The following is a 27,691-nucleotide window of genomic DNA, read 5'->3' as shown; positions in this document are numbered from 1 at the left end:
AGTCAAAGCATCTTTGTTAAAATCCCAGCTGACTTTTTTCTTGAGATGGAGTCGCTCTGTTGCCCAGGCTGGAGTGTCTAAAATTCATATGGAAATGCAAGGGAACCAGTATAGCCAAGACAGTCTTGAAAAAGAGAAAAGTTGGAGGACTCATACTTCTTAATTTCAAAACTTACTAAAAGGCTATAGTAATGAAGGTTGTGTGGTATTGACATAAGGATAGACATAGAGATCAATTGAATATAATTGAGCACCCAAAGGAAACTCCTAACGTATATAGTCAATTGATTTTTGACAAAGGAGCCTAAAGAATGTAATGGGGAAAGAAGAATCTGCAACAAATAGTGCTGGGACAATTGGACATTTACATGCAAAGACATTGAATTGGATTCCTACCTCACACCATACAGAAAATTAACTCAAACTGATCACAACAGATCTTTATGTAAGAAATAAAACCATAGATTCCTAGGGATAAATCTTTGTGACTGTGGGTCAGACAATTAGTTCTTGGATTCAACACCAACAGAACAAATAACACAACAGAAGACTGATAAATTGAACTTCAACAAAATTTGTAAAAATTGTGCTTCAAAGGACACCATCAAGAAAGTGAGAAGACAACCTACAGAATGGGAGAAAATAGTTGCAAATCATATATGTGATACTAAAGTCATATCCAGAATGTATAAATAATTCTTCCAACTCAACAATAAAAAAAACCCAGTTTTTAATAAAAGAGTTTGGATAAATATTTATCTAAAGAAGATATATGAATGGTCAATATGCATGTAATAAGAAGCTTATGGTCACAAGTCATTAAGGACATGCAAATCAAATCCACAATGAGATACCATTACATACCCAACTAGGATAGCTATAATCAAGAAGACAGATATGAAAAATGTTGCTGAAGAGGTGGAGAAATTGGAACCACTGCTGTTAGGAATATAAAATGGTGTGGCCACTCTCTAAAATGGTCTGGTAGTTCTTCAAAATATTAAACATAGAATTGCCATATGATCTAGCAATTCTAGTCCTAGATCTATAGCCAAGAGAAATAAAAATATATGTCCACACAAAAATGTGTACACAAATTTCATAACAGCATTATTTATAATACCTAAAAGATGGAAGCTAAATGTATATTAACTGATGAATACATAAACCAAATGTGGCATATCCGTACCATAGAACATTATTCTGCAATAAAAAGAAATGACGTACTGACACAAGCTGCAACATGGATGAACCTCAAAAACATGATAAAAGATTTTGTGAAAGAAGCAAGTCACAAAAGATCACATAGCATATGATCTCCTTTATGACATGTCCAGAATAGGCAAATATAAAAGGCAGAAACTGTCACCTAGTTACCTGGGGCTGGGGTGAATTGGATAATGGGAAGTAAATGCTAGTAGGCACAAGTTTCTTTCTGGGTGAGGAGAATGTTCTAAATGAAATTATGGTGATCCTGGTACAACTCTGTATATATACTAACAAACACAGAATTGAACACTTAAAGTAGGTGAAATTTAGGGTACATAAATTATCTCAATAAAATTGTTAAAAATGAATTAGTTCCACAAGTTCTTTTTTCTGAATTAGAGAATGGCACTAGATTTATTTCTCATCTAATCTATTGCATAAAAACAATTACAACAAAAATTCTTAATGTCTCTAGAGTAGGTAGAAAACCTATATTTTATCTAAATAACTTGCTCTAACCTGCAAACCAAAATAAGATGATTCAGTAATTTACAAACTAGTCATCAGTAATTATTTTGTTATCATATCTCTTAATTATCAATTTATATTTATTCATTATAAATATATTTCCCAATTTCCTGCTCTGCCCACACCCAGTATTAATTATAAACCAGCTGATGTTAATGGTGGAGTTATTGATGATACTGATGTTACTGATTTTTTATTTGTGAAATAGAGAATTGTGTGAAATGACCTAATATAAACCCCAAATTCTATTTTTAAAATAGTGCTACAATATTCATCATTGAACAACATAAGTTTTTGTTCCTTAAGTTTTTCATAAAATGGAATGGCAGCAGAGTTTGAACAACACTTTCCAAATTATTTTTCTTTTTTTTTTTTTTTTTTTTGAGACGGAGTCTTGCTCTGTCACCCAGGCTGGAGTGCAGTGGCCGGATCTCAGCTCACTGCAAGCTCCTCCTCTCGGGTTCACGCCATTCTCCTGCCTCAGCCTCCCGAGTAGCTGGGACTACAGGCACCTGCCACTTTGCCCGGCTAGTTTTTTGTATTTTTAGTAGAGACGAGGTTTCACCTATGTTAACCAGGATGGTCTCGATCTCCTGACCTCGTGATCCGCCCGTCTCGGCCTCCCAAAGTGCTGGGATTACAGGCTTGAGCCACCGCACCCGGCCCCCAAATTATTATATTAATAATATCTGAATTATTTTTGTAGTTAAGAAAAATTTTAAGTTTGGGAAGATACTGAACCAGGTTTAAGAAGATATTAAACTGGGGGGTTTTTCATTGTTCCTCCAAATATATCTACACATTATGTAGAACAGGATGAATCCTGAGCTGTTAGAACTCTTTATTTTGGTCACAGCAACTTTATTAATTACATTTGTTACTTTAAAAAATGTTTAACCTGTGATATGGTTTGGTTCTGTATCCCCACCCAAATCTCATCTTGAATTGTAGCTCTCATAATTCCCATGTGTTGTAGGGAGACCTGGTGGAAGATAATTGACTCACGGAGGCAGTTTTCCCCATACTGTTCTTGTGGTAGTGAATAAGTCTCATGAGAGCTGATGTTTTTTATAAGGGGTTTCCCCTTTCACTTGTCTCTCAATCCTCTCTTGTCTGCTGCCATGTAAGACATGACTTTCACCTTCTCCCATGATTATGAGACCTCCCCAACTACATGGAACTGTGAGTCCATTAAACCTCTTTCTTTGGTAAACTGCCCAGTCTTGGGTATGTCTTTATCAGTAGTGTGAAAATGAACTCATACAACCTGTTTAAACCTGAATGCTTTAATTTATAAAACTTACAAACTGTCTCACACATCTGCCTCAGAAGGTAGAATAGAGGATTAAATGTAGTGGTGGTAATGATGGTGGTAATAAGTAGTAATGATGGAGGAGAAAGTAGTACGCTAAACAAGCATGAAATGCATAAAGGCAGAAAACGTACATTCTGCTAGAATCTATCTCTGGAAACTCTGCCTTCATTATTCCACAGATACATCTGACAGTTTTGATGAGGTCAGAGAGAATTATGATTAAGAAAGTACAGCCTCTGAGGTAAAGTCTTGGTGTCTAAGTTTTTGTCTCACTAACACTAGCTAGGTGACTTGGAGATAGTAACTTACACAGGCCCTTATTCATTTGTAAAATGGGGAAAATAACAGTGCTTACATTGTGGGAAATATGAGAAATACATTTAGAAAATGAAAGAAAAGTATTTAGCATAGTGCCTGACATATAGTAAGACATTACTGTTCACTGCTTCTAACACTGAGAGAAATGTGTAGACCCGTGTGCTGGTAGGTCTATATTTCATCCCTTAAGAGCAGAAAGGAATGAAATTCCAACCAAAGAACTGCCCCTCTTTCAGGCAAATGCTTAAAGCTAACCACAAAAGGCCCTTTTTGAGTGGCAAATTATTAAGAAAAGGTATACGTTTTGAAAAATTATCTTGAGTTTTTTTTTGTACTGCAGTTATAAAATATATAACTTTCCATTTGGTAGCCAGTATAATATAACTAAAGTCCATAAATTCATTCAATAAATATTTATTGAGTGTCTTAGTGAGAGACACTGTTCCAGTGCTAGGGATACTGCAGTGAACACAAGTGATTTATCTCTAGTCTGGTGACTATTAAAGTTAGTATCCCCATCAAGTTTGTATTCTAATAAGAGAGACATATAATACATAAGAAAACAAAGAAAATAAATTTCATATAGTGAAAAGTGCTATGAAGAGGATAATAGCAGAACAGTGTAGTTAATAGAGGTTGAGTGTGTGTCTATTTGGAAACTTTGGCCATGTGGCTAGGGTCATTCTGAAGAGGAGACAATGAAACTGAAATCTTGAAAATAAACATGACATTAGCCTTGGAAACATTTTGGGGAATAGCTTGCCAGGCAAGAGAAGAGCAACTAAAAAGGCTCTGAGATGGGTTTAAGTTCAGTGCATTCAAACAACAGAAGTTCATTGTGGCTGTAACACAGGGACAATGAAGAGAAGTGGTCAGAAATGAGGTCAGAGAGGTTAGCAGGGCCCAGATAGTTACCTGCAGGTCATGATAAAATCTTTGGACTTATTTCAATAGGTTTTGGGGAAACAGGTGGTTTTGGCTACATGGATAAATTCTTTGGTGGTAATTTCTTGAGATTTTGGTGCACCCATCACCTGAGCAGTGTACACGGTACCCAATGTGTAGTCTTTTATCCATCATCCTCCTCTCACCCTTTCCCTGGAGTCCCCAAAGTCCATTATATCATTCTTATGCCTTTGTGTTATCATAGCTGAGCTTTCATTTATAGGTGGGAAAATATGATGTTTGGTTTTCCATTCCTGAGTTACTTCACTTAGAATAATGGTCTCCAACTCCATTCAGGTTGCTCTGAATGTCATTATTTTGTTACTTTTTATAACTGAGTAGTGTTCCATGGTTTATATATACCACATTTTCTTTATCCACTAATTGGTTCCATATAATTGCAATTGCAAATTGTGCTGCTATAAGCATGTGTGTGCATGTGTCTTTTTCATATAATGAGTTATTTTCCTCCGCATACATACCCAGTAGTGGGGTTGCTGGATCAAATGGTAGTTCTACTCTTAGTTCTTCAAGGAATCTCCATACCGTTTTCTATAGTGGTTGTACTAATTTACATTCCCACCAGCAGTGTAAAAGTGTTCCCTTTTCACATCCATGCCAAAATGTATTATTTTTTGATTTTTAAATTATGGCCATTCTTGCAGGGGTAAGATGGTATCTCATTGTGGTTTTAATTTTCACTCCCTTGGTAATTAGTGACATTGAGCATTTTTTTTTATATGTTTGTTGGCCATTTGTATATCTTCTTTTGAGAATTGTCTATTCATGTCCTCTGACTACTTTTTGATGGGATTATTTGTTTCTTACTTGCTGATTTGTTTGAGTTCTTATAGATTCTGGATATTAGTCTTTTGTTGGATGTATAGTTTGTGAATATTTTCCCCCATTCTGTGGGTTATCTGTTTACTCTGCTGATTATTTCTTTCGCTATGCAGAAGGCTTTTAGTTTAATTAGGTCCCATCTATTTATTTTTGGTTTTGTTGCATTTGCTTTTGAGTTCTTGGTGATGAATTTTTGCCTAAGCCAATGTCTAGAAGAGTTTTTCCAGTATTATTTTCTAGAGTTTTCATGGTTTCAGGTCTTAAATTTAAGTCTTTGATCCATCTTGAGTACATTTTTGTAAATGATAAGGGATGAAGATCCAGTTTCATTCTTCTACATGTAGCTTGCCAATTATCCCAGCACCATTTGTTGAATAGGGTGTTCTTTCCCCACTTTATGTTTTTGTTTGCTTTGTTGTGGATCAGTTGGCTGTGAGTATTTGGCTTTATTTCTGTGTTCTCTATTCTGTTCCATTGGTCTACGTGCCTGTTTTTATACTAGTCCCATGGTATCTGGCAACTAGAGCCTTGTAGAATAGTTTGAAGTTGGTTAATGTGGTGCCTCCAGATTTATTCTTTTTGCTAAGTTTTGCTTTGGCTATGTGGATTCTTTTTTGGTTCCATACGAATTTTAGGATTTTTTTTTCTAGTTCTATGAAGAATGATGATGGGACTTTGTTGGGAATTGCATTGAATCCGTGGACTGCTTTTGGCAGTAGGGTCATTTTCACAATGCTGATTCTACTCATCCATGAGCATGGGATGTGTTTCCATTTGTTTGTGTAGTCAGTGATTTCTTTCAGCAGTGTTCTGCAGTTTTCCTTGTAGAGATCTCCTACCCTCCTTGGTTAGATCTATTTTTAAGTATTTCTTTTCTTGCAGTGACTGAAAAAGGGGTTGAATTCTTTATTTCATTCTCAGCTTGGTCATTGTTGCTGCATAGCAGTGCTACTGATTTGTGTATACTGACTTTGTATCCTGCAACTTTATTCAATTATGAGATCTAGGACCTTTTCGGATGAGTCATTAGGGTTTTATAGGTGTACAATCATATCATTGATCAACAGTGACAGTCTGTCTTCCTCTTTACCCATTTGCATGATTGCTCTGGCTAGGACCTCCAGTACTATGTTGAATAGAAGTGGTGAAAATGGGCATCCTTTTCTGTTCCAGTTTACAGGAGGAATGCTTTCAACTTTTCCCTGTTCAGTATAATGTTGACTGTGGGTTTATTATAGATGGCTTTTATTACTTTGAGGAAAGTTCCTTCTATGACTATTTTGTTGAAGATTTTAATCAAAAAGGGATGCTGAATTTTGTCCAGTGCTTTTTCTGCATCTATTGAGATGATCAAAATTTTTGTTTTTAATTTTGCTTATGTGACATATCACATTTATTGACTTGGGTATGTTAAACCATCCCCGCATCCTGGGTATGAAACACATTCGATCATGGTATATACCATCTTTTTGATATACTGTTGGATTTGGCTAGCTAGTATTTTCTTGAGGATTTTTGTATTTGTGTTAATCAGGAATATTGGTCTTTTTTTTAATGTCTTTTCCTGGTTTTGTTATTAGGGTGATACTGGCCTCATGGAATGAAGGGAGGATTCCTTCTTCTCTATCTTTTGGAATAGTTTCAGTAAGATCATACCAATTTTCTTTGAATGTCTGATAAAATTCAGCTGTGAATCCATCTCATTTTGGACTTTTTTGTTGGCAATTAAAAAAATATTGTTTCAATCTTGCTACTTGTTATTGTTTTTTTTTTTCTTTCAGATTTTCTATTTCTTCCTGATTTAATCTAGGATGGTTGTATTTTTTCCCAGAATTTATTGATCTCCTCTATTTTCTAGCTTGTGCCTGTAAAGGCATTCACAGGAGCCCTGAATGATCTTTTTGTATTTCTGTAGTATCGGCTGTAATATCTCCCATTTCATTTCTAATTGAGCTTATTTGGATCTTCTCTCTTCTTTTCTTGGTTAATCTTACCAATGGTCTGTCAATTTTTTCTTTTCAAAGAACTAGCTTTTTGTTTCACTTATCCTTCGTAATTTTTTTTTGTCCCAATTTCATTGACTTTTGCTTTGATTTTTGTTATTTTCTTCTTCTGCTGTGTTTGGGTTTGGCTTATTCATGTTTCTCTAGTTCCTTGAGGTGTGAGCTTAGAGTGTCTATTTGTGCTCTTTCAGGCTTTCTAATGTAGGCATTTAATGCTATATACTTTCCTCTTAGCATCACCCAGAGGTTTTGATAAGTTGTGTCACTATTATTGTTCAGTTCAAATAATTTTAAAATTTCCATCTTGATTTCATTGATGACTCAAAGATCGTTCAAGAGCAGATTATTTAATTTCTATGTATTTGCACAGTTTTAGGGTTCCTTTTGGAATTAATTTCCAGTTTTATAGCACTATGGTGTGAGAGGATATTTGATGTAATTTTGATTTTCTTAAATTTATTGACACTTGTTTTATGACCTATCATATGGTCTATCTTAGAGAATGTTCCATGTGCTGATGAAAAGAACACATATTCTGCAGTTGTTGGGTAGAATTTTCTGTAAATAAGGCCGGGCGCGGTGGCTCACGCCTGTAATCCCAGCACTTTGGGAGGCCGGGGCCGGTGGATCACAAGGTCAGGAGATCGAGACCATCCTGGCTAAAACGGTGAAACCCCGGCTCTACTAAAAATACAAAAAAAAATTAGCTGAGCACGGTGGCGGGTGCCTGTAGTCCCAGCTACTCAGGAGGCTGAGGCAGGAGAATGGCAGGAACCCAGGAGGCAGAGCTTGCAGTGAGCCGAGATCGCGCCACTGCACTCCAGCCTGGGGGACAGGGCAAGACTGTCTAAAAAAAAAAAAAAAAAGAATTTTCTGTAAACATCTGTTAAGTCCATTTGTTATATGCTACTAGTTTAAGCCCATTGTCTCCTTGTTGACTTTCTGTCTTGATGACCTATCTAGTGCTATCAGTGGAGTATTGAAATCTCCCACTATTATTGTGCTGCTGTCTATCTTGTATCTTAGGTCTAGTAGTAATTGTCTTATAAATGTGGGAGTTCCAGTGTTAGGTGTGTATATATTTAGGATTGTGATATTTTCCTATTAGACTAATCCTTTTATTATTATACAATGTCCCTCTTTGTATCTTAAAGCTGTTTTTGCTTTAAAGTCTGTTTTTTTCTGATATAAGAATAGCTATTCCTGTTGCTTTTGGTTTTCATTTGCATGGAATATCTTTTTCCACCCCTTTACCTTAATTTTATGTGAGACCTTATGTGTTAGGTCTCTTGAAGACAGCAGATACTTGGTTGATAAATTTTTGTCCTTTCTGAATTCTGTATTTTTTCAGTGAAACATTTGAGACATTTACATTCAATGTTAGCACTGAGATGTGAGGTAATGTTCTATTCATCATGCTAGTTATTGTTTTAATACCTTTTTTGGTGTGTGTGTATGTTATTGTTTTATAGGCCCTGTGAGATTTATGCTTTAAGGAAGTCCTATTTTGTTGTATTTCAAGGTTTTGTTTCAAGATTTAGAACTCCTTGTAGCATTTCTTGTAGTGCCGGCTTGGTAGTGGCAAATTCTCTCAGCATTTGTTTGTCTGAAAAAGACTTCAGCTCTCCTTCATTTATGAAGCTAACTTTTGCTGGATACAAAATTCTTGGCTGACAATTATTTTGTTTCAGGAGGCTAAAGATGGGACAACAATTCCTTCTGGCTTGGAAGGTTTCTGCTGAAGTATCTGCTGTTAATCTGATAGGTTTTCCTTTATAAGTTATCTGATGCTTTTGTCTCACAGCTCTTAAGATTTTTTCCTTCATTTTGACTTTAGATAACCTAATGACTATGTGCTTAGGTGATGATCTTTTTGCAATGAATTTTCCAGGTGTTCTTTGAGCTTCTCATATTTGGATGTATAGATCTCTAGCAAGGCCAGGGAAGTTTTTCTCAATTATTCCCTCAAATAAGTTTTGCAAACTTTTAGATTTCTCTTCTTCCTCAGGAACACCAATTATTCTTAGGTTTGGCCATTTAACATAATTCCAAATACCTTGGAGGCTTTGTCCATTTTTTTTGTTTTTTGTTTCTTTGAGACAAGGTCTCACTCTGTCACCCAGGCTGGAGTGCAGTGGTGTGATCTTGGTTCACTGCAACCTCCACCTTCCAAGCTCAAGTGATCCTCCCATCTCAGCTTCTCAAGCAGCTGGGAACACAGGCATCCACTACCATGCCCAGCTAATATTCTGTATTTTTACTAGAGATAGGTTTTGCCATGTTGCCCAGGCTGGTCTCAAACTCCTGAGTTCAGGTGATCCACCCACCTCAGCCTCCCAAAATGCTGGGATTATGGGTGTGAGCCACTGTGCCTGGTCCCAGCTTTTAAAAATTCTTTTTTTCTGTGTCTTTGTCTGATTGGGTTAATTTGAAAGGCTTGTCTTTGAGTTCTGAAGTTCTTTCTTCTACTTGTTCTAGTCTGTTGTTGAAACTTTCCAGTACATTTTGTATTTCTCTGTGTCTTTCATTTCCAGAAGTTGTGATTTTTTTTATGATATCTATTTCTCTGGAGATTTTTTCATCCATTTCCTGTATTTTTGAAAAAATTTCTTTAAGTTGCTTTTCATCTTTCTCTGGTATCTCCTTGAGTAGCTTAATAATCAACCTTCTGAATTCTTTATATGGCAACCCACAGATTTCTTCTTGGGTTGGATCCATTGCTAGAGAACTGGTATGATCTTTTGGAGGTGTTATAGAACCCTGTTTTGTCAGATTACCAGAATTACTTCTTTTGTTTCTTCTTATTTGGGTCTACTATTTCAGTGGAATGCTCTGGAACTTAAAAGCCTGTTGTTCAGATTGTCTAGTCCCAAGAGGTGATCCCTTGATATGGTGATCTCCCCCTTACCCTAGGGATGGGGCTTCCTGAGAGCCAGATTGCAGTGATTGTTATTGCTTTTCTTGGTCTAGCCACCCAGCAGGGCTACAAGGCTCTGGGCTGTGGCTGGGGAATGTCTGTTAAGAGGCCTGTAATGTGATCAGTCTTCAGGTCTGCCAGCCATAGATACCACATCTTCTCTGGTGGAAGTGGCAGGGAAGTAAAGTAGACTTTGTGAGAGTCCTTGGTTGTAGATATGTTTCGGGTGCTGGCTTTCTCAAATGTTGGTTATGGTGCAGTGAAGTTGTCATGTGGATGCACTCAGGACCTCTGGTTAGACAGGATGTTCCAGGAACATCCTGGAAGTAGCTCTTGTCTTCCCCTAGGATAAGGGTTATACTGTCATGAGTTGCTGTAATGGCCTTAGTTGGCCCCCAGCCAGGAGGTGTTGCTTTCAAGAGAGCACCAGTAGTAGGTGGATCTAAGCTTGCCCTAAGTTGGCCAGGGTATGTATTTTGGTTTCTCAGGCAATGGGCAGGGCCATAAAGCTCTCAAGAGTTTCTGTCTTTTGTGTTCGATTACCAGGGGGGAGGAATACCATAAGGTGGGGTCAGGATTAGGCAGATCTGGCTTCAGACTCTCCTTGGGAAGGGCTTGCTGTGGCCACTGTGGGGAATAGGGGGGTGGTCCTCAGCCAATGGGGTTATGTTATAGAGGCAACTGTGGCTGCCTTCTGCTGTGTCATATAGTTTGGCAGAGAAATAAGTGATAGCAGGTAGGAAGGGTCTCACCCAGCTCCCACGCAGTTGGTGAGGCCGGTCTTGCTCCCATAGTGCCCTACTCGGACTTTGCCCCAGGTCATGAGCTTCCCTGCTAAGAAGGTAAGCAAGGTTTTTGGAACTTGCCCCTCCCTGCCTGCCCACTCCGTTGGTGGTGACTCCCACACTTGTATCTGTAGCAGTTCCCATTTGCAGCACTCTGGGCGGCCCCAACCCCACTGATTCTGCTCAAGAAAATTTTTGCCTCATCAAAATTATTACTAATTTCAGTTGGGAGTTTCTTTCACCCTGTGACCCCTCCCTAATTCCACTGGCTGCCTTCTCTGAGGGCCCCTGTGACATATAGTCATGGATGGCTTCCCTGGGCTCAAGCTGGACACTGAGAGTGCCTGCAAAGCACTTCCTGCCACTGCTTTTGCTTTTATATTTCATTCAGCTTCTTAAATACATTTCATCTCTAGGTATGGTTATATCCCTCTCCCATGATCTGGATTTTCAGATTCCCCAGTGGGGATGTGTGTTTGGAGGCAGGTTTTCCCCCTCCCACACTTTGGGAACTCACAGTTTTTCACCTGTCTCATGGAATTTGCAGCGGCGTGCTGCTTCTTTCAAAGGTCTGTGTATTCCTTTGGTTTTCTTGGTATGTTCCTGCAGTAGTTCTTGGAGCACAAGTTCATGGCGTGAGACCCCACAGGCTGTTCTGTATGTCCAAGTGGGAGCTGCATATTAGCCCTGCCTCCTATCCACCATCTTATCCCAAAGTCTCAGTTTGCAGAATTCTTCTGGACTTTTAGATACAAGGGGATACCTTTAGAAGATTTTAGCCAGCAAAGTGACACAATCTGAATGATAATTTTTAAAATATACTTTGGCCATTGTGTGAAGAGTGGGATGTAGTTGAATAAGAGTAGACACAAGGAGATTAGGAGGTTACTAAAATAATCCATTGAGAGATGATGGCAGCTTGCACTAGGATGGCAACAGAATAATAACGAAAATTAACCTCCTTTTCTCTGTACATATTTGGTCACTTAAAGCCTCTATCAGAATCCAAATCTGAGGTCAATCATCCTTTCTGTTGGCCAACGTTTTATAAGCACCTTCTTGGTTAAAAAAAAAAATTGGAAAAATTGGAAAAATTTGAATTGAAGTTAAACAAATTTTTTACTTCAGGACTTCTCTGAACCTTAGAGTGAATCTTTCCTGGCATGGTGGCCTACACCTGTAATCCCAGCACTTTGGGAGGATGGAATGGGAGGAGTGCTTGAGCTCAGGAGCTGAAGGTCAGCTTAGGCAATACAGTGAGACTTTATCTCTACTAAAAATAATAATAATAATTATCCAGGTGTGGTGGTGCACACCTGTAGTCCCAGCTACTTGGGAGGCTGAGGTGAGAGATAGAGGCTGCAGTGAGCTACGATGGCACCACTGTACTCCAGCTTGGGTGACAAAGCAAGACCTTATTTCAAAAAAAGAAAATAGAAAAATAAAAAGATAATATAGTATGAAGTGTTTTAGAAACTTATTTGACAGCGCAACCCACTTTTTTTCCAAAAGGCATTTTAAGGTATTACATTTCTCTCAGATGCTAGTTTGGCAGACTGCACTGGACCTACCATATATCTCCAAAGTGTATAGTGTTTATATTTAGTTGCCCATTCTAAATTCATATGCACATATTTCTTGTTTCCTTTTTATTCCCGACTTTTAAAATAAAGCCATGAAGCTTTGTTTGAAGCACCAAAAAATTTTAAGGTTCCCTATCTTTCCTCCCTATTTGATAAAAATCTCACTTTCTTTTCACTTCTGGTTGGGGAAGGTAAACTTCAAATGAGCTAACATATTCTGCTTGATTTATTTTACAAGAACCTAAATACTTGCCATAGCTGATTTTGAAAAAAATACATATTGACAAATATAAACTACTTTCATTATACTCTCCTTACGTACATAAAAATGTACAAAATTAGGCTAGGCAGTGAGTCATGCTGGAGAAAATATGCATGTAAAATGGAGCTTCATGTACTTTTAAAATCAATGTTAAATTTAAAGCTGTTTGATACTTAATAGACTATAGCTCAACTATAAAACAGAATGAAAAGACAGTTTTCCAAAACCATTGTGCAGTAGGCAGCCTCTAAAGTGATCCCCAATAAACCCCACCTCCTGGTACTGACATTCTGTGTAATCTCCTCCCTTTGTGTCAGGGCTGGATCTAGTGATTCACTTGTAATACAAGGAATATTGCAAAAGTGATGGATGTCACTTATGCAATTAGGCTGCAGAAAGACATTGGCTTCTGCCTTATTTGCTCTTTCTTGCTGTCTCCTAGCCCCCTCATTGTGAGGGAAGTAAACTGCTATGTTTTGAATAGCCCTATGGAGAGGCTATATGGCAAGGAACTAAGGAAGTTTCCAGCCAAGAGCCATCAAGGAACTGACGACCTTAGTCCAACAAGCCCGTGAGGGACTGAATCTTGCCAACAACAATGTGAGTGAGTTTGGAGCATAGCCTCCTTCAATCAAGTCTTCAGATGAGACCTAAGCCCAGTTGACACCTTGATTACAGCCTTGTGGATTCCTTGAGGCAGAGGCACCTAGCAAAGCTGTTCCTGGATTCCTGATCCAGAGAAGCCATAAGATAATAAATGTTTAAGTAGCTAAGTTATGGGATAATTTATTGTGCACCAATAAATACCTAGTACACAGTGCATATAAATTTCACTCAGACTGTGAGTGCAAAAAGTACCAACTGTTTAGCTTTGCATGTAAGAGTAAAATACCTCTGATGAAAATTTCCAATAAAGCTTTAGAACAGCTTAACAGAACCTATTCTTTGGCTCTAGGCATTTGTATAGCACCCTGTATATAAATACTCAATAATTACTTGTAGACTAAATGAATAACTTCCAAGCTTTTAAAAAATGCCAAGGTTGCTGTCTGCACTGGTCTGATCTGTAAGATACCAAAAAGCCATATTATCCAAAAGTTAATTCCCCTAGTGTACCTAGGCTTGACCATACCCACTCCTCCCTCAGTTTATTTTTGAAAGTGCCTCTATTGGAATCATTATTTCGATAAGGTAGGGATTATTTTCCTGATAATTGTTAAAGTGAGTGGGAGAAAGCATATCAGCTTTGTCCAATGGTAAAAAACTGAGTTGAAATATAATATAGGTAAATTTTAGTGAAATTTAAAAAAACCAAGAAACATAAAATGAGGTAGTTGAAAGAAGGAGTGGACACCAAAAGGAAAGGAACTGAATAAAATTCATGATGATCTGATGGCCCTGATGTACTATCATAAGCAATAAATGAACTCTGAAAGATTAAGCTAAAAAAAGTCAACAGACTTTCCCTTAGGGTACTGGTATTTGAAATAATTTGATCCTTAAAAGTATATTTAAAAGAAGCACACAGAAAAAAATGCATATTTAAAATGAGGAAGTAGGCCGGGCACAGTGGCCCACACCTGTAATCCCAGCACTTTGGGAAGCCAAGACAGGCAGATCGCTTGAGCTTAGGAGTTCGAGACCAGCCTGGGCAACCCTATCTCTACAGAAACATATAAAAATTAGTTGGGCGTGGTGGTGTGCACCTGTAGTCCCAGCTATTCAGGAGGCCGAGGTGGAAGGACTGCTTGAGCCCAGGAGACAGAGATAGCAGTGAGCCGAGATTATGCCACTGCACTCCAGTCTAGTGACAGCCAGACCCTGTCTCAAAAAAATAAAATAAAATGAAGAAATAAACTTTACTTGTTAATGGTTCATTTAATGGACATATGAAGGGTTTAAAATTCCATAAAATATTACTGTTAGCAAGAAAATACCAATCTGCTCTTATAGTAATTATTTCTTGAAGTGAAAATTTCCTATTTTAGTGAATTAGTAATTATAAGAGATTTTTTATCTGATTGTCATCAGATTCGAAAATAGAAGATTAGATGGTATCTAATTGCTGTATTAATATCACATTTCAGCCTAGTGACAATAATTTCTATTTATTACTATAAAATAATTTATTATAGCTAATGAAGCAGCACTGAAATTCCAGATAATATCAATGGCATTGAATTTAAAACAATAATTGCAAATAGAAGATTGTACTCACAGGTTTCCATGGAATTTTCTAGAAGCCTTACTGGAAACAGTTATCTTTTTCTCAAAGGGGAATAAAAATCCACAAATAATTAGCTGTCAAATGCAGGAAAAATGAAAATGAAAAACAAAAGTAAAAAAACTTTTTTTCTGGTTGGTAAAAGAAAAAAATATATATATATATATATATTTCAGAGACAGGGTCTCACTATGTTGCCCAGTCTGTAGTGTAGTGGCTATTCACAGGCACAATCATAGTGCATGACAGCCTCAAACTCCTGTGCTCAAGCAGTCCTCCTGGCTCAGCCTCCTGAGTAGTTGGTACTATAGGTGCACACCACTGCACCTGGCACAGAAAATACTTTTTTTAAAAAAGTCTTTACAATGAATTGTTTCTTACTTAAAAACAAACTCTTGAAACATATTTTAACTTATTTTCTTACTGAAATTTTAACCACTTTCCAGCCTGATGTATCTTGAGTATAACCTAAAACTTCTTGGACAGTTTTTTGGGCAATTGCCTTGTAGTCCATCTGTCTGCAAAGTTTTAAAAACAAACAACTGGTAAGAATATAATCATATAAAAACTTAAGAAGTGCTATCTTACATTTTAATATTATTTCTATAGTGCCTATCACATAGAAATGAACACAATTACTTGATGAATGCATGTATGCATGAACCCCTCTCTGCTTACAGTCTTTCAAACAAGAAACTGTGGTATAGTAGAAAAATCTAGACTTTGGAATCAGAAACCTGGGTCATATCTTGTCTCTGCCACCTATTAATTCTGTGAAGCATGTTACTTAGTATTTCTGTTTTTCCATTTTTCTCAAGGTATAAAATCAGGATAATATCTGTCTTGTAGAATTAGTGTGAGGATTAAATGAGATGATATGCTTAAGGTTCTATCCAGTGCCTGGCATACTACAGACATTCAAAAAATAATTTTAATTTCTAACAGTTTAATCATGCGTCCTTTCTATTCTGAAGCATCATGAGCTGTTGGTTATGTGTTCTTGAGGATTAATCTTTTTAAAGTGAGTAGCAATGGCACTACATGATCTTGCCCCTGGCTTCCTCTTCAAATATACCTCCTACCGGGCTTCTTCTTGTTCACTTAGCTCCAATCATTTGATCTCCTGGTTGTTCCTCAAATACAATCAAGCAATTTCTGACTTCAGGTTCTTTGTACTTGCTGTTCTGCTTGTCACTTTCTTCTGCAATGTGTTCATATAACTTTTTCATAGATATCTTTGCTTAAATGTCACCTCCTCAGATAGGATCAAGTTTAAATCAACTGAATTTAAATGTACTAAACCCTACTTGAAGTTAGAAACTGCAATGGACTGAATGTTTATGTCTCCCTAAAATTCATATGTTGAAATCCTAACTCCCAGGGTGATATTAGGAGATGATTAGGTCATGAGGGCAAAGCCCTTATGAATGGGATTAGTGCCCTCACAAAAGAAACCCCAGGGAGCTCACTGGCCCCTTCTGCCATGTGAGGACACTGCCAGAAGTGGTAGCAGTCTGCAACAAGAAGAGGGCCCTCATCAGAACCTAACCACTCTGGCACTCAGATTTCAGACTTCCAGGATCCAGAACGCTGAGAATTAAATTTATTGTTTACAAGTCATTCAGTCTTTGGTAATTTCTTATGGCAGCCCAAAAGGACTGAGACAGGCACCATGGTAGGTGTAGCAACAACAATTGAGTAAGATACTAGATACTATTTCTGCTGTGAATGAGTTCAGGAAGCTGCAGTCTCACTGGTCGTTTGGTTCATCATCCAGCTTTCAGTTAGGGGAAGCTGGCCGGTAAGTTGAAAGCAGAACTGGATTCAAATCCTGACTTTGTCACTTAGCACCAGCTATATTATTTTGGGTAAATTGCTTAATCTTTGAACTTCAATTTCCACATCTATAGAATGGGGATAATAATATCTATCTCACTGAATCATTATGAGAATTAATATATGTAAAAATGCTTGAAACAGTGTGGAGCCCTTTACTAGGTTATCAAAATGGTTAGTTTCTCTTTAAAAAATGGACACATGTAAATCCATCATTTAAAAAAGTCTCAAAAAATCTGCCTCCTTAAGCACTTAAATAAACCTTCTTAAAGTTTAATTATTAGAACATTTTTTCCTTAGCTCTCACCTAAAACTCTTTAGGTTGGACATAAATCTATTTTCTCTTATTTAATTCTCCAGCAAAGCACAACAAGTAGTTGATAGCCTCTATATTTGAAAAGTTTTAGTAAACCATTATTATAACCTCCTTTTTCCTAGCAGAGTCCTGATTTCTTTACCTTTCCTCACAGATTTAATTCAGAATTTTAGTAACCACTGGGGCTCCTCTCCAAATCCCTGTGGAAATCTCCATATTTCTTAACCTGCGAGGAAACAAGGCAGAAGTAGAATTATTTAGATCCATGAATTAGGTAATATATTTGATAATTTCCTTTATATCTTCTCAATGCCCTTTGTCTATACTTTGTCTTCACTAGGAAACATTTGCTATATATGCGCCCCAAGATGAAAGAAAAAGTTAGTACAAAAAACTTTAAAAGATAAAACTTAGAATCTTTAAGAAACTTTTTTTTTTTTTTTTTTGAGACGAAGTCTCGCTCTGTGGCCCAGGCTGGAGTGCAGTGGCGCCATCTCGGTTCACTGCAAGCCCCGCCTCCCAGTTTCACGCCATTCTCCTGCCTCAGGCTCCCCAGCAGCTGGGACTATAGGCGCCCGCCACCACGCCCGGCTAATATTTTCTATTTTTTAGTAGAGACAGGGTTTCACCGTGTTAGCCAGGATGGTCTCGATCTCCTGACCTCGTGATCCACCCGCCTCGGCCTCCCAAAGTGCTGGGATTACAGGCCTGAGCCACTGGCCGCGGCCAAGAAACCGTTTTAAAGAAACTCAGTTTAAAAAGACATTTAGGTGGAACGTGGATACCAAAATCTAACTTTTTAAGCTCATGTCATTAACAATCCTTGTTTAATCCCTGAACAGGGCTTGTCTTAGCATAAAACACCGTTCTTGAATTCCTATTAGAAACCTACTTGATATTAACTGATCCAGACACTTTGAAGATTATTGGGACATACCGCTAGGAGGGTATGTCTTATTTTCAAATCACCAACTATTACTGCCACAATAGACTTGTGTTTAACCACTAAACTGAACGTTATAGCTTCCGGGCTTTTTCATTTGTTAAGAGAAAAGGGAAGGTAAAATTTAGTAGGCCACAAAGAGTAAAAAAGAAGAAAGCACAAACAGTAAGACTACAGTTGTATTACCTGGTGATGGAACATCGGATGAGCTGGAACATATTCAGATGGAGTCATGGTCAAGGATATCTTCACTCATAGGGTCAGTGGAAAATAAACATAAACCAAGATTGGGATGGCCTCTTTTTTGTATACACCAATTGGTTGAAACTGGATTCTTTCCAGACTTGCAATCAGGTTTACACATGTTAGTGGGTCTTTACATCTGTTTGTATAATGTCCCTCTGTCTGGGCTGCCTGACTGGGTACCCAATCCGTGCTGGGTCACTGCTATTCTTCCCTGGGAATCAAGGTTCCCTAGGAGTTTGTTAAATCCCATCCCTGGCTAAACTCGGCTCTCCAATCTCCCATCTGCTTTGTGTGTGAGAGGCTCCGGGGTGTGATAGGAAAGGCACTGAAGAGGGAGTGAAAGAAGTGGTGAGGGAGGCTGCCTACTAGCTGAGATGATGTCTTATTTTTGGCGGGGGATGCTCTGAAAGCGGGGAGGCTGAGCTCACTTGGAAAAACTGGAGCTGTGGGGCCGACTCTCAGCAACCGGAACGACGACCGCCAGCGCCCTTAAGTCTCCCTCCCCATCCAGTCCCCTCCCGCAGACCCCGGGGCCGGCCAAAGGGAGATCAGCCAGTCCCCGCGCAAACTGGCCAAGACTAGCTGTGACGGAGGTTGGGAGGGCGTGGGGGGCAGCGACTTGGATGCAGCCCACATCCGCCCCCTCCCACCCCCAGAAAGGAGGGAGAAACAGCACCTCCCAGCAGGGGTCGCGACCTAACGCTCCACAGCATCCTCTTCTCGGCTCTGGCCGCTTCCTCGCCTCCCCTAGCGCCCGGCGCCCCACTGCCGCGCGTGCGCACCGCAGGCCGGCGCCATGTTGGGGCGGTTTGAAAGCGAGCGCGGGCGTTGAGCTCTGCTGTGACGGCTGAGTAAGCTGCGAGTGAGGCGAGCCTTGAGGCGGGGCGGTGTCCGCGTTCGGGATGCTTTGTGGTGTCTCGCGTTGGGTAACAGGCCTGAGCTTTCGGCGGAGAGCTGTGGAAGTGTGCGGTTTTTTTTGTTTTGTTTTATTTTTATTTTGGGGCCTTAGAGGTGAGTTAGGCCGGGAAGGACGGTGTCTTTTCGAGGGTTGTCCCATCCTGTGACAGCCGAGAAAAGGAGAAAGGAAAGTGGCGAGGAAAGAGGAGGAGACGTTTCCTGAGGGAGGGCGCTTGTGGAGTCTCTGTGGAAGGAGGAACACTGTAGGGGGAGTGCCCCCCGGACGAGGCAGGGTCGCGGTACGCGGCGGAGGGGCCTGACACAGGCGTTTGGGGACCTGAGGCGGCGACGGGAAGGGGCTTGCGCTCTGGATCTGTCGCTTCCGAACACTTCTCCTTCAGTCCATTGCGGCGCTCGCCCTGGTTGCTGAATAAATGGTTTCGGAGTGAAAAGCACCTCTTTGAAGACCTTGTCTGTGTCTGTGACTGCCGGGCGGTGGAACATCAAAGGGAGGGTGTCGCCTGATTGGGGCTGGAAAAGTTGGAATTCAGAGCGCCCGGTAGGGGAAAGATGCGCAGCGCGGGGTGCGGGCGACCTTCGCTGACCAGTCGTGGATTCCTGGCTTTCTGCTGCTGAGTAAACAAACGTTCCCTTTCCTAACTTAGGAGTCACAGAGCTATTTCCAAGAGTTGTTCTTAATTTCCTGTGCGATATTCCCATTGGCTATTTGACACTGAACGTTCTGTTTTTGAATCAAAGGTAGTTGAAATTTCTTGTCAATAAGTTTAAAATTCTGTTTTTCTGCGTGATGGATTTTCTTTTGGAGATTCGAACTGAAGCCTGTACAGAGGAAATGGTAAGATATATGGGATTTGCGTGAGATATATGGGATTCAAAATAATCCTGTGGCTGAAGTGGGAAGAAGTGGGTGGGTCCATACCCACCTTCAGCCACAATTGGGATCTGTTCAGTGATTGTTGGAAGCAGGATAATGAGTGCATAGGGGTTTATTGAATGATTCTACTTTTGCATACACTTTTGGGGAAAAGTTGGAAAACTTTTCATAATAAAACTTAAATTGTGCATTTTCTTTTTGTCTGTCCTGTGTGTTGAAATAACTAGTAAATGTTATCATCCACTTACGGATACCAATACAACAGCTTTCTCTTTTAAGGTTTTGTAAAATAAAATCAGTAGCCTGTTCGGCATTCAAAGAGGGAAAACGTTTGGTCAGGCTTATTCAAACAAATTTATTTGAGTGAATTTAAACTTATTTAAATAAAAGGGATACGAAAAAGGTGAAGCTAGCTTAGTTTAGCCATTCGTCAGAGATAATACCAGTATTACAGCATTCAGAGAAATCAATGAGACGAAACAACTGTTACCTCCTTATGTTCTGCCATTTGCACTGACCACGGTCAGATCTCTTGTAATGGCCATTGTATGCTCTAACGCTGTGGTAGGATGATGTTTTACTTTGTCTCTTATTTAATTAGAAAACCTTCGATATTTTAAAGCCAAATTTAATAGTTACTAAGATTACAAGTTGTTATAACTTAAATATTTCTAAAATTATAGCCAAAAATTAAACATTATAACATCATAGCATATGTTAAGTCCTCAACAATACTTTTTTAGTATAGGAAATCAATTGCTTTAATTTTAAAAAGAATGTCATCATGGACTGAATTAGTGCCGGTTCGTTCTGTTATTTCTTAGGTTTTCAAATATACATCCTATTACTGTACTGAGGTGGACAGGGATTCCCTCAATTTTAATAACGGACAAACAGTAAGAAGAACACGTTGAGTTGATTTTCACATTATTTAAGCTTCCTTTAAAAGAGGTGAGCTGAATCCATTTAACATAAGAATTGAAAATAGGGAGGGTGGTAGCAAAAAACGAAGATCATGAAATGGTTATTAACTATGTTAGGAAATGTGCATATTGCTAGCTCATTCCAGAATAAGACCTACAGTTTATTTACAGTTAAATGTTGTAAATGTACTAGCATTTATAACATTGAAAGTAAATATTCTCCTTTGTTCCTTCTTCTTTTGAATACTTCATTTGATGGCTTTAAAAAAATTATTGAGCACTATTATCTGCAGCACATGGTGGTAGGCTTATGATTTGAAAAATATTGTGTATAGGGGAATTTTAGGTATTGTGATGTCATAGAATATATCACCATAAGGGAAAAGACTATTCGTAAGTAGTTTTTAGGACTTTTTAAGAAGTGAGTACTCTTTCCTTGGTCTTTTCCATGTATATTCTCAGATTATTTTTGTATACATACTTCCAGGCACGTAGTAGGTACTCACAAAATGTTTTCTAAATCATTGATTAAGAAATTCACAATAATAAAGATAACAACAAATCTACAATTCCAAACAAGGAGTGTCTGTTATAGATAATGGATTTTATTCTTTAAAGAAAATTATGAAAGGTTTACATATTTAGTAATTTTGTTTGTATATGGTCACTATTTGAATTGGCACCTTAACATTTTGTTTTTGTATTACAGTTGTTTTTAAGGGAAATGAATAGAAATAATCCACTTTGAAGAAGCCATGGCAAAATCAAAGACAAAACATAGACTTTGTTCTCGAGAATCTTCAGTATCTTCGCTGCTGGCAAGCTGCAGCCTGAGTGATAGTAATTCCTCTAATTCTGATGGCTCTTATCACTATAAAGATAAGCTGTACAGATCTGCTTCTCAAGCTCTACAGGCTTATATTGATGATTTTGATCTAAGCCAAATGTATCCTGGTACCAGCACTGGAAAAATTAACATTGATGAGGATTTTACTAATATGTCACAGTTCTGCAACTATATTTACAAACCAAACAATGGTATGCTTTTATTTTTTATATTTTCTTTATGTTCATATGTTTTGAAGCATTTGAGAGATGTACTGTAGTATTGTAAAGTTTGACATTATTTTTGTTATTTTTTAGTAAAAATAACTTATAATATTGAGATCTGGGTATTTTTGTAAAATGATTATATAATTCTCTATGGAACAGTAATATTCACAAGATGTTAAGAGTTCGTCCATAATAAAGCTTCCTTGAAGACAGGTTTGGAAAATGCAGTTGTTGATAAGTCAATTACTACTTTACTGAACACTTACAGAACGACCCTAGAATAGAAAAGGTTTGTGTTCAGTTCTTAGGGGTATGTGGTCAGTATATTCCAGAAGAAAAGAATGAGAAGAGCTGTTCTCTATGTGTAATCCATGCCATTGCAGGGTTTGTAGGTGAGGAAACAAGTTATTTTTCCACCTAGTTTAATAGCATATTTTTTTCTAAGCTACAGCCAATATTGAGTGACCAGAGTTACTGTGATTGTATTAGTGCATCAAATATGTCTAGATGAAAAAAGTTGAAGAAACAGTAAATTCGAGAACACAGGAAAATTCAGGAGGTTGGAGAGAAACATGCAGAAATTAACACAGAATGAAGAATCATGTGAGAAAAAAAGCACATCCTATTTTATCAACCTATACCTTTTTATACTTTTAATCGAAGCTTTAGTGAGGATAAGGGGAAAGCAGCAAAATGACTCTTAAATTCTTAATTCTCATTTACTGTTGGATATTATAAAATATTTGTATGTAATAAACAGAACTGTTCTTTGTTTTTCAGCTTTTGAAAACCTTAATCATAAAAAGCACTCAAACTTCATCTCCTGTAGAAGACGGACTATTAATGACGTAGACTCCATGAGCCTAACAACTGATGATCTATTAAGACTCCCAGCAGATGGATCATTTTCTTATACTTATGTTGGACCGAGTCACCGAACGAACAAGAAAAACAAGAAATGCCATGGAAGACTGGGTTCATCGGACGTTGAGAAGAATCCAAATTTTCAAGGACCCTCCACTCCCGTGGGCAAGGATAACTTTGTTACTCCTGTTGTATGCACAAATATAAATGGAAAGCAATGTGGTAGGCTAAAAAACCCAAAACTTATGAATAGGACTAATAATTGCATTTCTGAATCATCCTTGTCTTTTCCCAAGAAATCGTCTTTCAAGGACAGTTCAGAACACAGTCTTGAAAAGAATTATCCAAGATGGCTCACTAGCCAGAAATCTGACCTTAATGTTTCAGGGATAACTAGTATACCTGATTTCAAATACCCAGTCTGGCTCCACAATCAAGACTTGCTACCTGATGCAAATAGTCAAAGGGTTTGTCAAATATTTAAAGATGATCAGTGTTCCCATAGACACAGTCATCAGGCACAAGGAACTTCTCAGCTTATGAATAAATTAGATTGTTTTGAATATGCTTTTGAACCCTCAAACTTTTCAAATTCCTTGAGTGATGATAAAGAATTAGTTAATGAATACAAATGTGATTTTGAACATAGTCAATGTGAATGTGAGAATCCACTTCTCCCAGGACAATCCACAAAGCCGTTCAGTGGTAATACTTTGTTTATAGCTTATAGTTCTTTTTCTTTTTTTTTAAACCAAAAGAAATGCTGTAAGTTGATGTGATATCTGGGAGCTTTTATGTTTTGTTTTCATGTAATACATCTTTTTAAAATGCTTATAATCTTCACATACAGCATTTTGTACCTAGAATATGTCTTTTCTCCCATTTTTTTCTTTGCTTGAGATGTCACATTGTAACATAATTTGCTGTTATAGATGAATGTACATTCCAAATGATCAGAACTCTTGTTGACTTTGTGAGATCTTGCTATGCTTTACATTAATTTTTTTCTTTAAGGATTAATAGTCATCTTTTACAATTAGGTGACAAAATTGAATTGCTTATCTTGAAGGCCAAGAGAAATCTAGAGCAGTGTACTGAAGAATTACCAAAGTCCATGAAAAAGGATGACAGTCCTTGCTCATTAGATAAACTTGAAGCAGAAAGATCATGGGAAAATATTCCTGTTACTTTGTAAGTAAGTGACAATGGAAAAACTGTTTAGTTTTCCAAATGAAAAATGTCACGTGAATATCTGATTTATATTTAAATGAATGGTGATTAATAATATTGTAATTCCATAGAACATAGCTTTGTGTTACTTGCTTTAAATTTCATTTTTTGTTTATTACCACAAGATGGTATGATGTTTCATAACCTTAGGTACTTTATATAACATCTGTCTTTGTTACGTGTTCATTTTGTTTCATTATAAAATATTGGTAAGCATCTTAATATGAGGGATTAGAACCAGAAACAATTATTTTGCAGAGTAGGGTTATGAAATTCTTGTTATTTTCTTCTGACTTAAAGCTTTTCCTCTGTTCCTCTATATTCTCTCCATATAATGGAGTTACAAATTTCTTTTTCTTTTTTTTTTTTTTTTTTGAGATGGAGTCTTGTTCTGTCACCCAGGCTAGAATGCAGTGGCACCATCTCGGCTCACTGCAACCTCCGCTTCCTGGGTTCAAGCCATTCTCCTGCCCTCCTGCCTCAGCCTCCCCAGTAGCTGGGATTACAGGCCTGCACCACCATGCCCAGCTAATTTTTGTATTTTTAGTAGAGACGGGGTTTCATCATGTTGGCCAGGCTGGTCTCGAACTCCTGACCTCGTGATCCGCCTGCCTTGGCCTCCCAAAGTGCTGGGATTACAGGCTTGAGCCACTGTGCCCGGCCTAGAGTTACAGATTTCTTATTGTTTACATTTTACTTTCCCTTTTAGTTGTTGTTTTCCTTAAATGATGGTACATTTTTTATTGTCAGAAATGCCTTATTGCTAACCCCATATCATGCCTTAGGCTTTGATAATTTATTATTTTTAGTTGTCTAAACTTTCATTCTGTTATAGACAGAGTCTGTTAGTTCCTGGATTCTTTTTTTTTTTATTCTCAGTTGATTGTCTGTTTTCAGAATGTAGACATTGACTATAATTCCAATTTAGAAGCCTACCTATGCCATTTTCTTGCTGTATGGCCTTGTACAATTTACTTGACTTCTCTAAACTTTAAAGATGGAGAAATAATGTCTGCTTCAGGGTTATTGTGAGGATTAATTTGACTAGAAAATGAATATAAAGTTTCTGACCTAGAATGAGCTCTCTTATAAATTTTAGTAGTGATGATGATTATCTAGAATATTTTGTTTTCTCCTTTTAGCTTAATTTCTCCATATATATTTCATATATATCACATATATATTATATATTTCATATATATGTTGAGATATATATATATTTAAACTTAGGTTGATAATGAGTTCATGTAATTCTTAACTTCTCTTATCCTTTTTGTTTCCTAGTTGCTTATTTTATCACTTGTTCTGTGTATTAATAAAGTATCATAGCTGCAATACTTTGATTTTAATTGGAACCAAAATGGGCAAGCAAGTAGTATCAGAGGTGCTTAAAATTTTTGAATGTACTTAATGTATTTTATAATTTGATAATGTAACTTCTAACTTGTATAATTAATACTATCAATAGTTTGGCTGAGTACCTTGCATATAACAATTCAATTTGGAAGACTGAATTTGTATTGTGATGGGAATGTTTGTAGATAAAACTAGTGATGAATTGCTGAGAAGGAATAGATCTCAGTTTGAGATTGACAAATTATTATCAACCTGTCATCAAAAACAAAATGGAATAGGAGTACTCAAGGTAGTATTTTAAGTGGTAGAGCAAAACCACAATCAGATCATTGCTTTTTTAAAACAGCTATTATGAAAAAGCTCAAATAAATTACGAAAGTAGAATAACATAAGGAACCTCTATGTACTCTTTACCCGTCTTCAACAGTGTGGTAAATGTTTTTTAATAACAGATGGGCAGATCTACAAAGTGTTAGTAAAGAATCGGGGAAAGGACTACCTGATAGTATGAAAGAGCTTGTGAATTAGAAATCAAATATGTCAATAAAGAAGCATGCTTATTAAGAAAAACATCAGCATTGTGTAAATGTTAAAAAAAGATTCTTAGATATCTGAGTTCTTGAGTTACAAACATACCTTATAGTGATGTAAGAATAAGAGAGAAATAGGTTTAATTCATTTTCGTGATTAATAGAATTGGATTCTTGGAACATTCTTATTTTTGCTGGGGATACCCTTTCCTCTACTACCCCGTGAATATCAGGAAAAAAATGGGTATTTATTAAATGTACTGGGTACATAGAAAATTAATTCAGTTTATGCAATATATCTGTGAGATAGATGGGACTACAAATGTTGAAACTGAAATTCAGATAAATTACCTAAGGTCATACAGTGAGTGGGACTGAGATTGCATGCAGGAATGTTAATTTCAGAATTCTTTTTCCAGAATAATCTGTCCTTTATGTTAATACCAGTTATAAAGGGGAAGTCTGTTCTGTTGCCTTCAAGTAGGAGAACATTTAACTGCCATTCTAGTAAAAACTTTTAATAGTTCATGGGGTTGTTGATTATTATCTGGTAACAATGTTTAATTGGAAAAATGTACTGTTTATTTCAAACAAGGTGAACTTGTGGAGCATAGTCTATAGTTCAGGCCTTGTTTAGCTGAATGCTGATATCTTCAGTTTCTTCATAGTGTTTTCTTAAAACTTGAAAAGAGAAGCAGGGAGATAAGAAGGGGTTGGATTCTGGTATCAGTTTAGGGAGAAGATAAGGGAATTACCATACAACATTAATATGGATCATATCCATGATGATTATTTCTTGGTGATTACTTGTATTTAAATGAGAATTCTTAAATCATGTACTGTTTACTTTTTAGAAATTGGGAACGTAATTACTATCTTGCATCCTTTAAATCCTGTTTAGCAAATCTCCTATTCCTGTTAACTCTGATGATAGTCCTCAACAAACTTCAAGGGCAAAGAGTGCTACAGGGGTTCTTGAAGACTTTCTAAATAATGATAATCAGGTAGGTGAAATTAAAAGCTTTAAAACGTATTAAAAAATTTATGAATAATATGTAGATACTAATTTTTAAGTTACTTAGATAATTTAAAGTAAAAAAGACTCAAATCTCCTTTCAAATACACATAATTCCTTCCAGAATTATTGATTATATTATTTTTTATAATATTTAAGATTTTAAAATTAACACATAATGATCATACATATCTGGGATACATGGTGATGTGATACACCATGAATATATAGTGATCAAATCAGGGTAATTTGCATACCATCAGCCCAAATATTTATCATTTCTTTGTGTTGGGAACTTTCAAAAATCTTCTCTTTAATGTATTTGGAAATATATAATAATTTATTGTTAGTTATAGTTAGCTGATACTGCTTTAGAACACTAGGACTTATTTTTTCTATCTAGCTATAATTTTTTTATCCTTTAAGCAATCTCTCTCTATTCCTTACCTCCCTCCTACCTTTCCCAGTCTCCAGTAACCACTGTTCTACTCTTTACTTCTATGAGATAAGCTAGTAAGCTTTCCCATATAAATGGGAACTATGATATTTATCTTTCTGCTCCTAGCTTATTTTACCTAACATAATGTCCTCCAGAGTGATACATTTTGTCACGAATGACAGGATTTCTTTCTTTTTGAAGACTGAACTATATATA

The 27,691-nt window shown here is 37.3% G+C and overlaps 2 protein-coding genes across 4 annotated transcripts in view; one reads left to right on the top strand and one right to left on the bottom strand.

The window, feature by feature from the left end:
* STARD6 (StAR-related lipid transfer (START) domain containing 6) overlaps nt 1–15,446 on the bottom strand; it is a 34,319-nt gene extending 18,873 nt beyond the window's left edge. The window contains exons 1-2 of the mRNA XM_011978027.1: nt 15,357–15,446; nt 14,927–14,976 (exon numbers count right to left, since the gene is read on the bottom strand). Of these exons, the coding sequence (XP_011833417.1) occupies nt 14,927–14,976; nt 15,357–15,446 (140 nt within the window). The remainder of the gene's footprint in view (nt 1–14,926; nt 14,977–15,356) is intronic.
* Nucleotides 15,447–19,077: 3,631 nt separating this feature from the next.
* The window catches only part of LOC105538201 (chromosome unknown open reading frame, human C18orf54), a 24,497-nt gene continuing 15,883 nt past the window's right edge, over nt 19,078–27,691 (top strand). The window contains exons 1-6 of one of the 3 annotated variants that reach the window (XM_011978005.1): nt 19,078–19,135; nt 19,997–20,026; nt 21,698–22,026; nt 22,822–23,610; nt 23,946–24,096; nt 26,923–27,025. In XM_011978005.1, coding sequence (XP_011833395.1) covers nt 21,744–22,026; nt 22,822–23,610; nt 23,946–24,096; nt 26,923–27,025 — 1,326 coding nt within the window. In that variant the 5' untranslated portion in view covers nt 19,078–19,135; nt 19,997–20,026; nt 21,698–21,743. Of the gene's footprint in view, nt 19,238–19,743; nt 20,027–21,697; nt 22,027–22,821; nt 23,611–23,945; nt 24,097–26,922; nt 27,026–27,691 lie in introns of those variants that run through there. The other 2 variants (XM_011978000.1, XM_011978014.1) reach the window with 2 other exon arrangements.

Source organism: Mandrillus leucophaeus, unplaced genomic scaffold, assembly GCF_000951045.1.
Source record: "Mandrillus leucophaeus isolate KB7577 unplaced genomic scaffold, Mleu.le_1.0 Scaffold1030, whole genome shotgun sequence".
Taxonomy (NCBI): domain Eukaryota; kingdom Metazoa; phylum Chordata; class Mammalia; order Primates; family Cercopithecidae; genus Mandrillus; species Mandrillus leucophaeus.
This window is presented reverse-complemented; position numbering and strand designations above follow the sequence as displayed.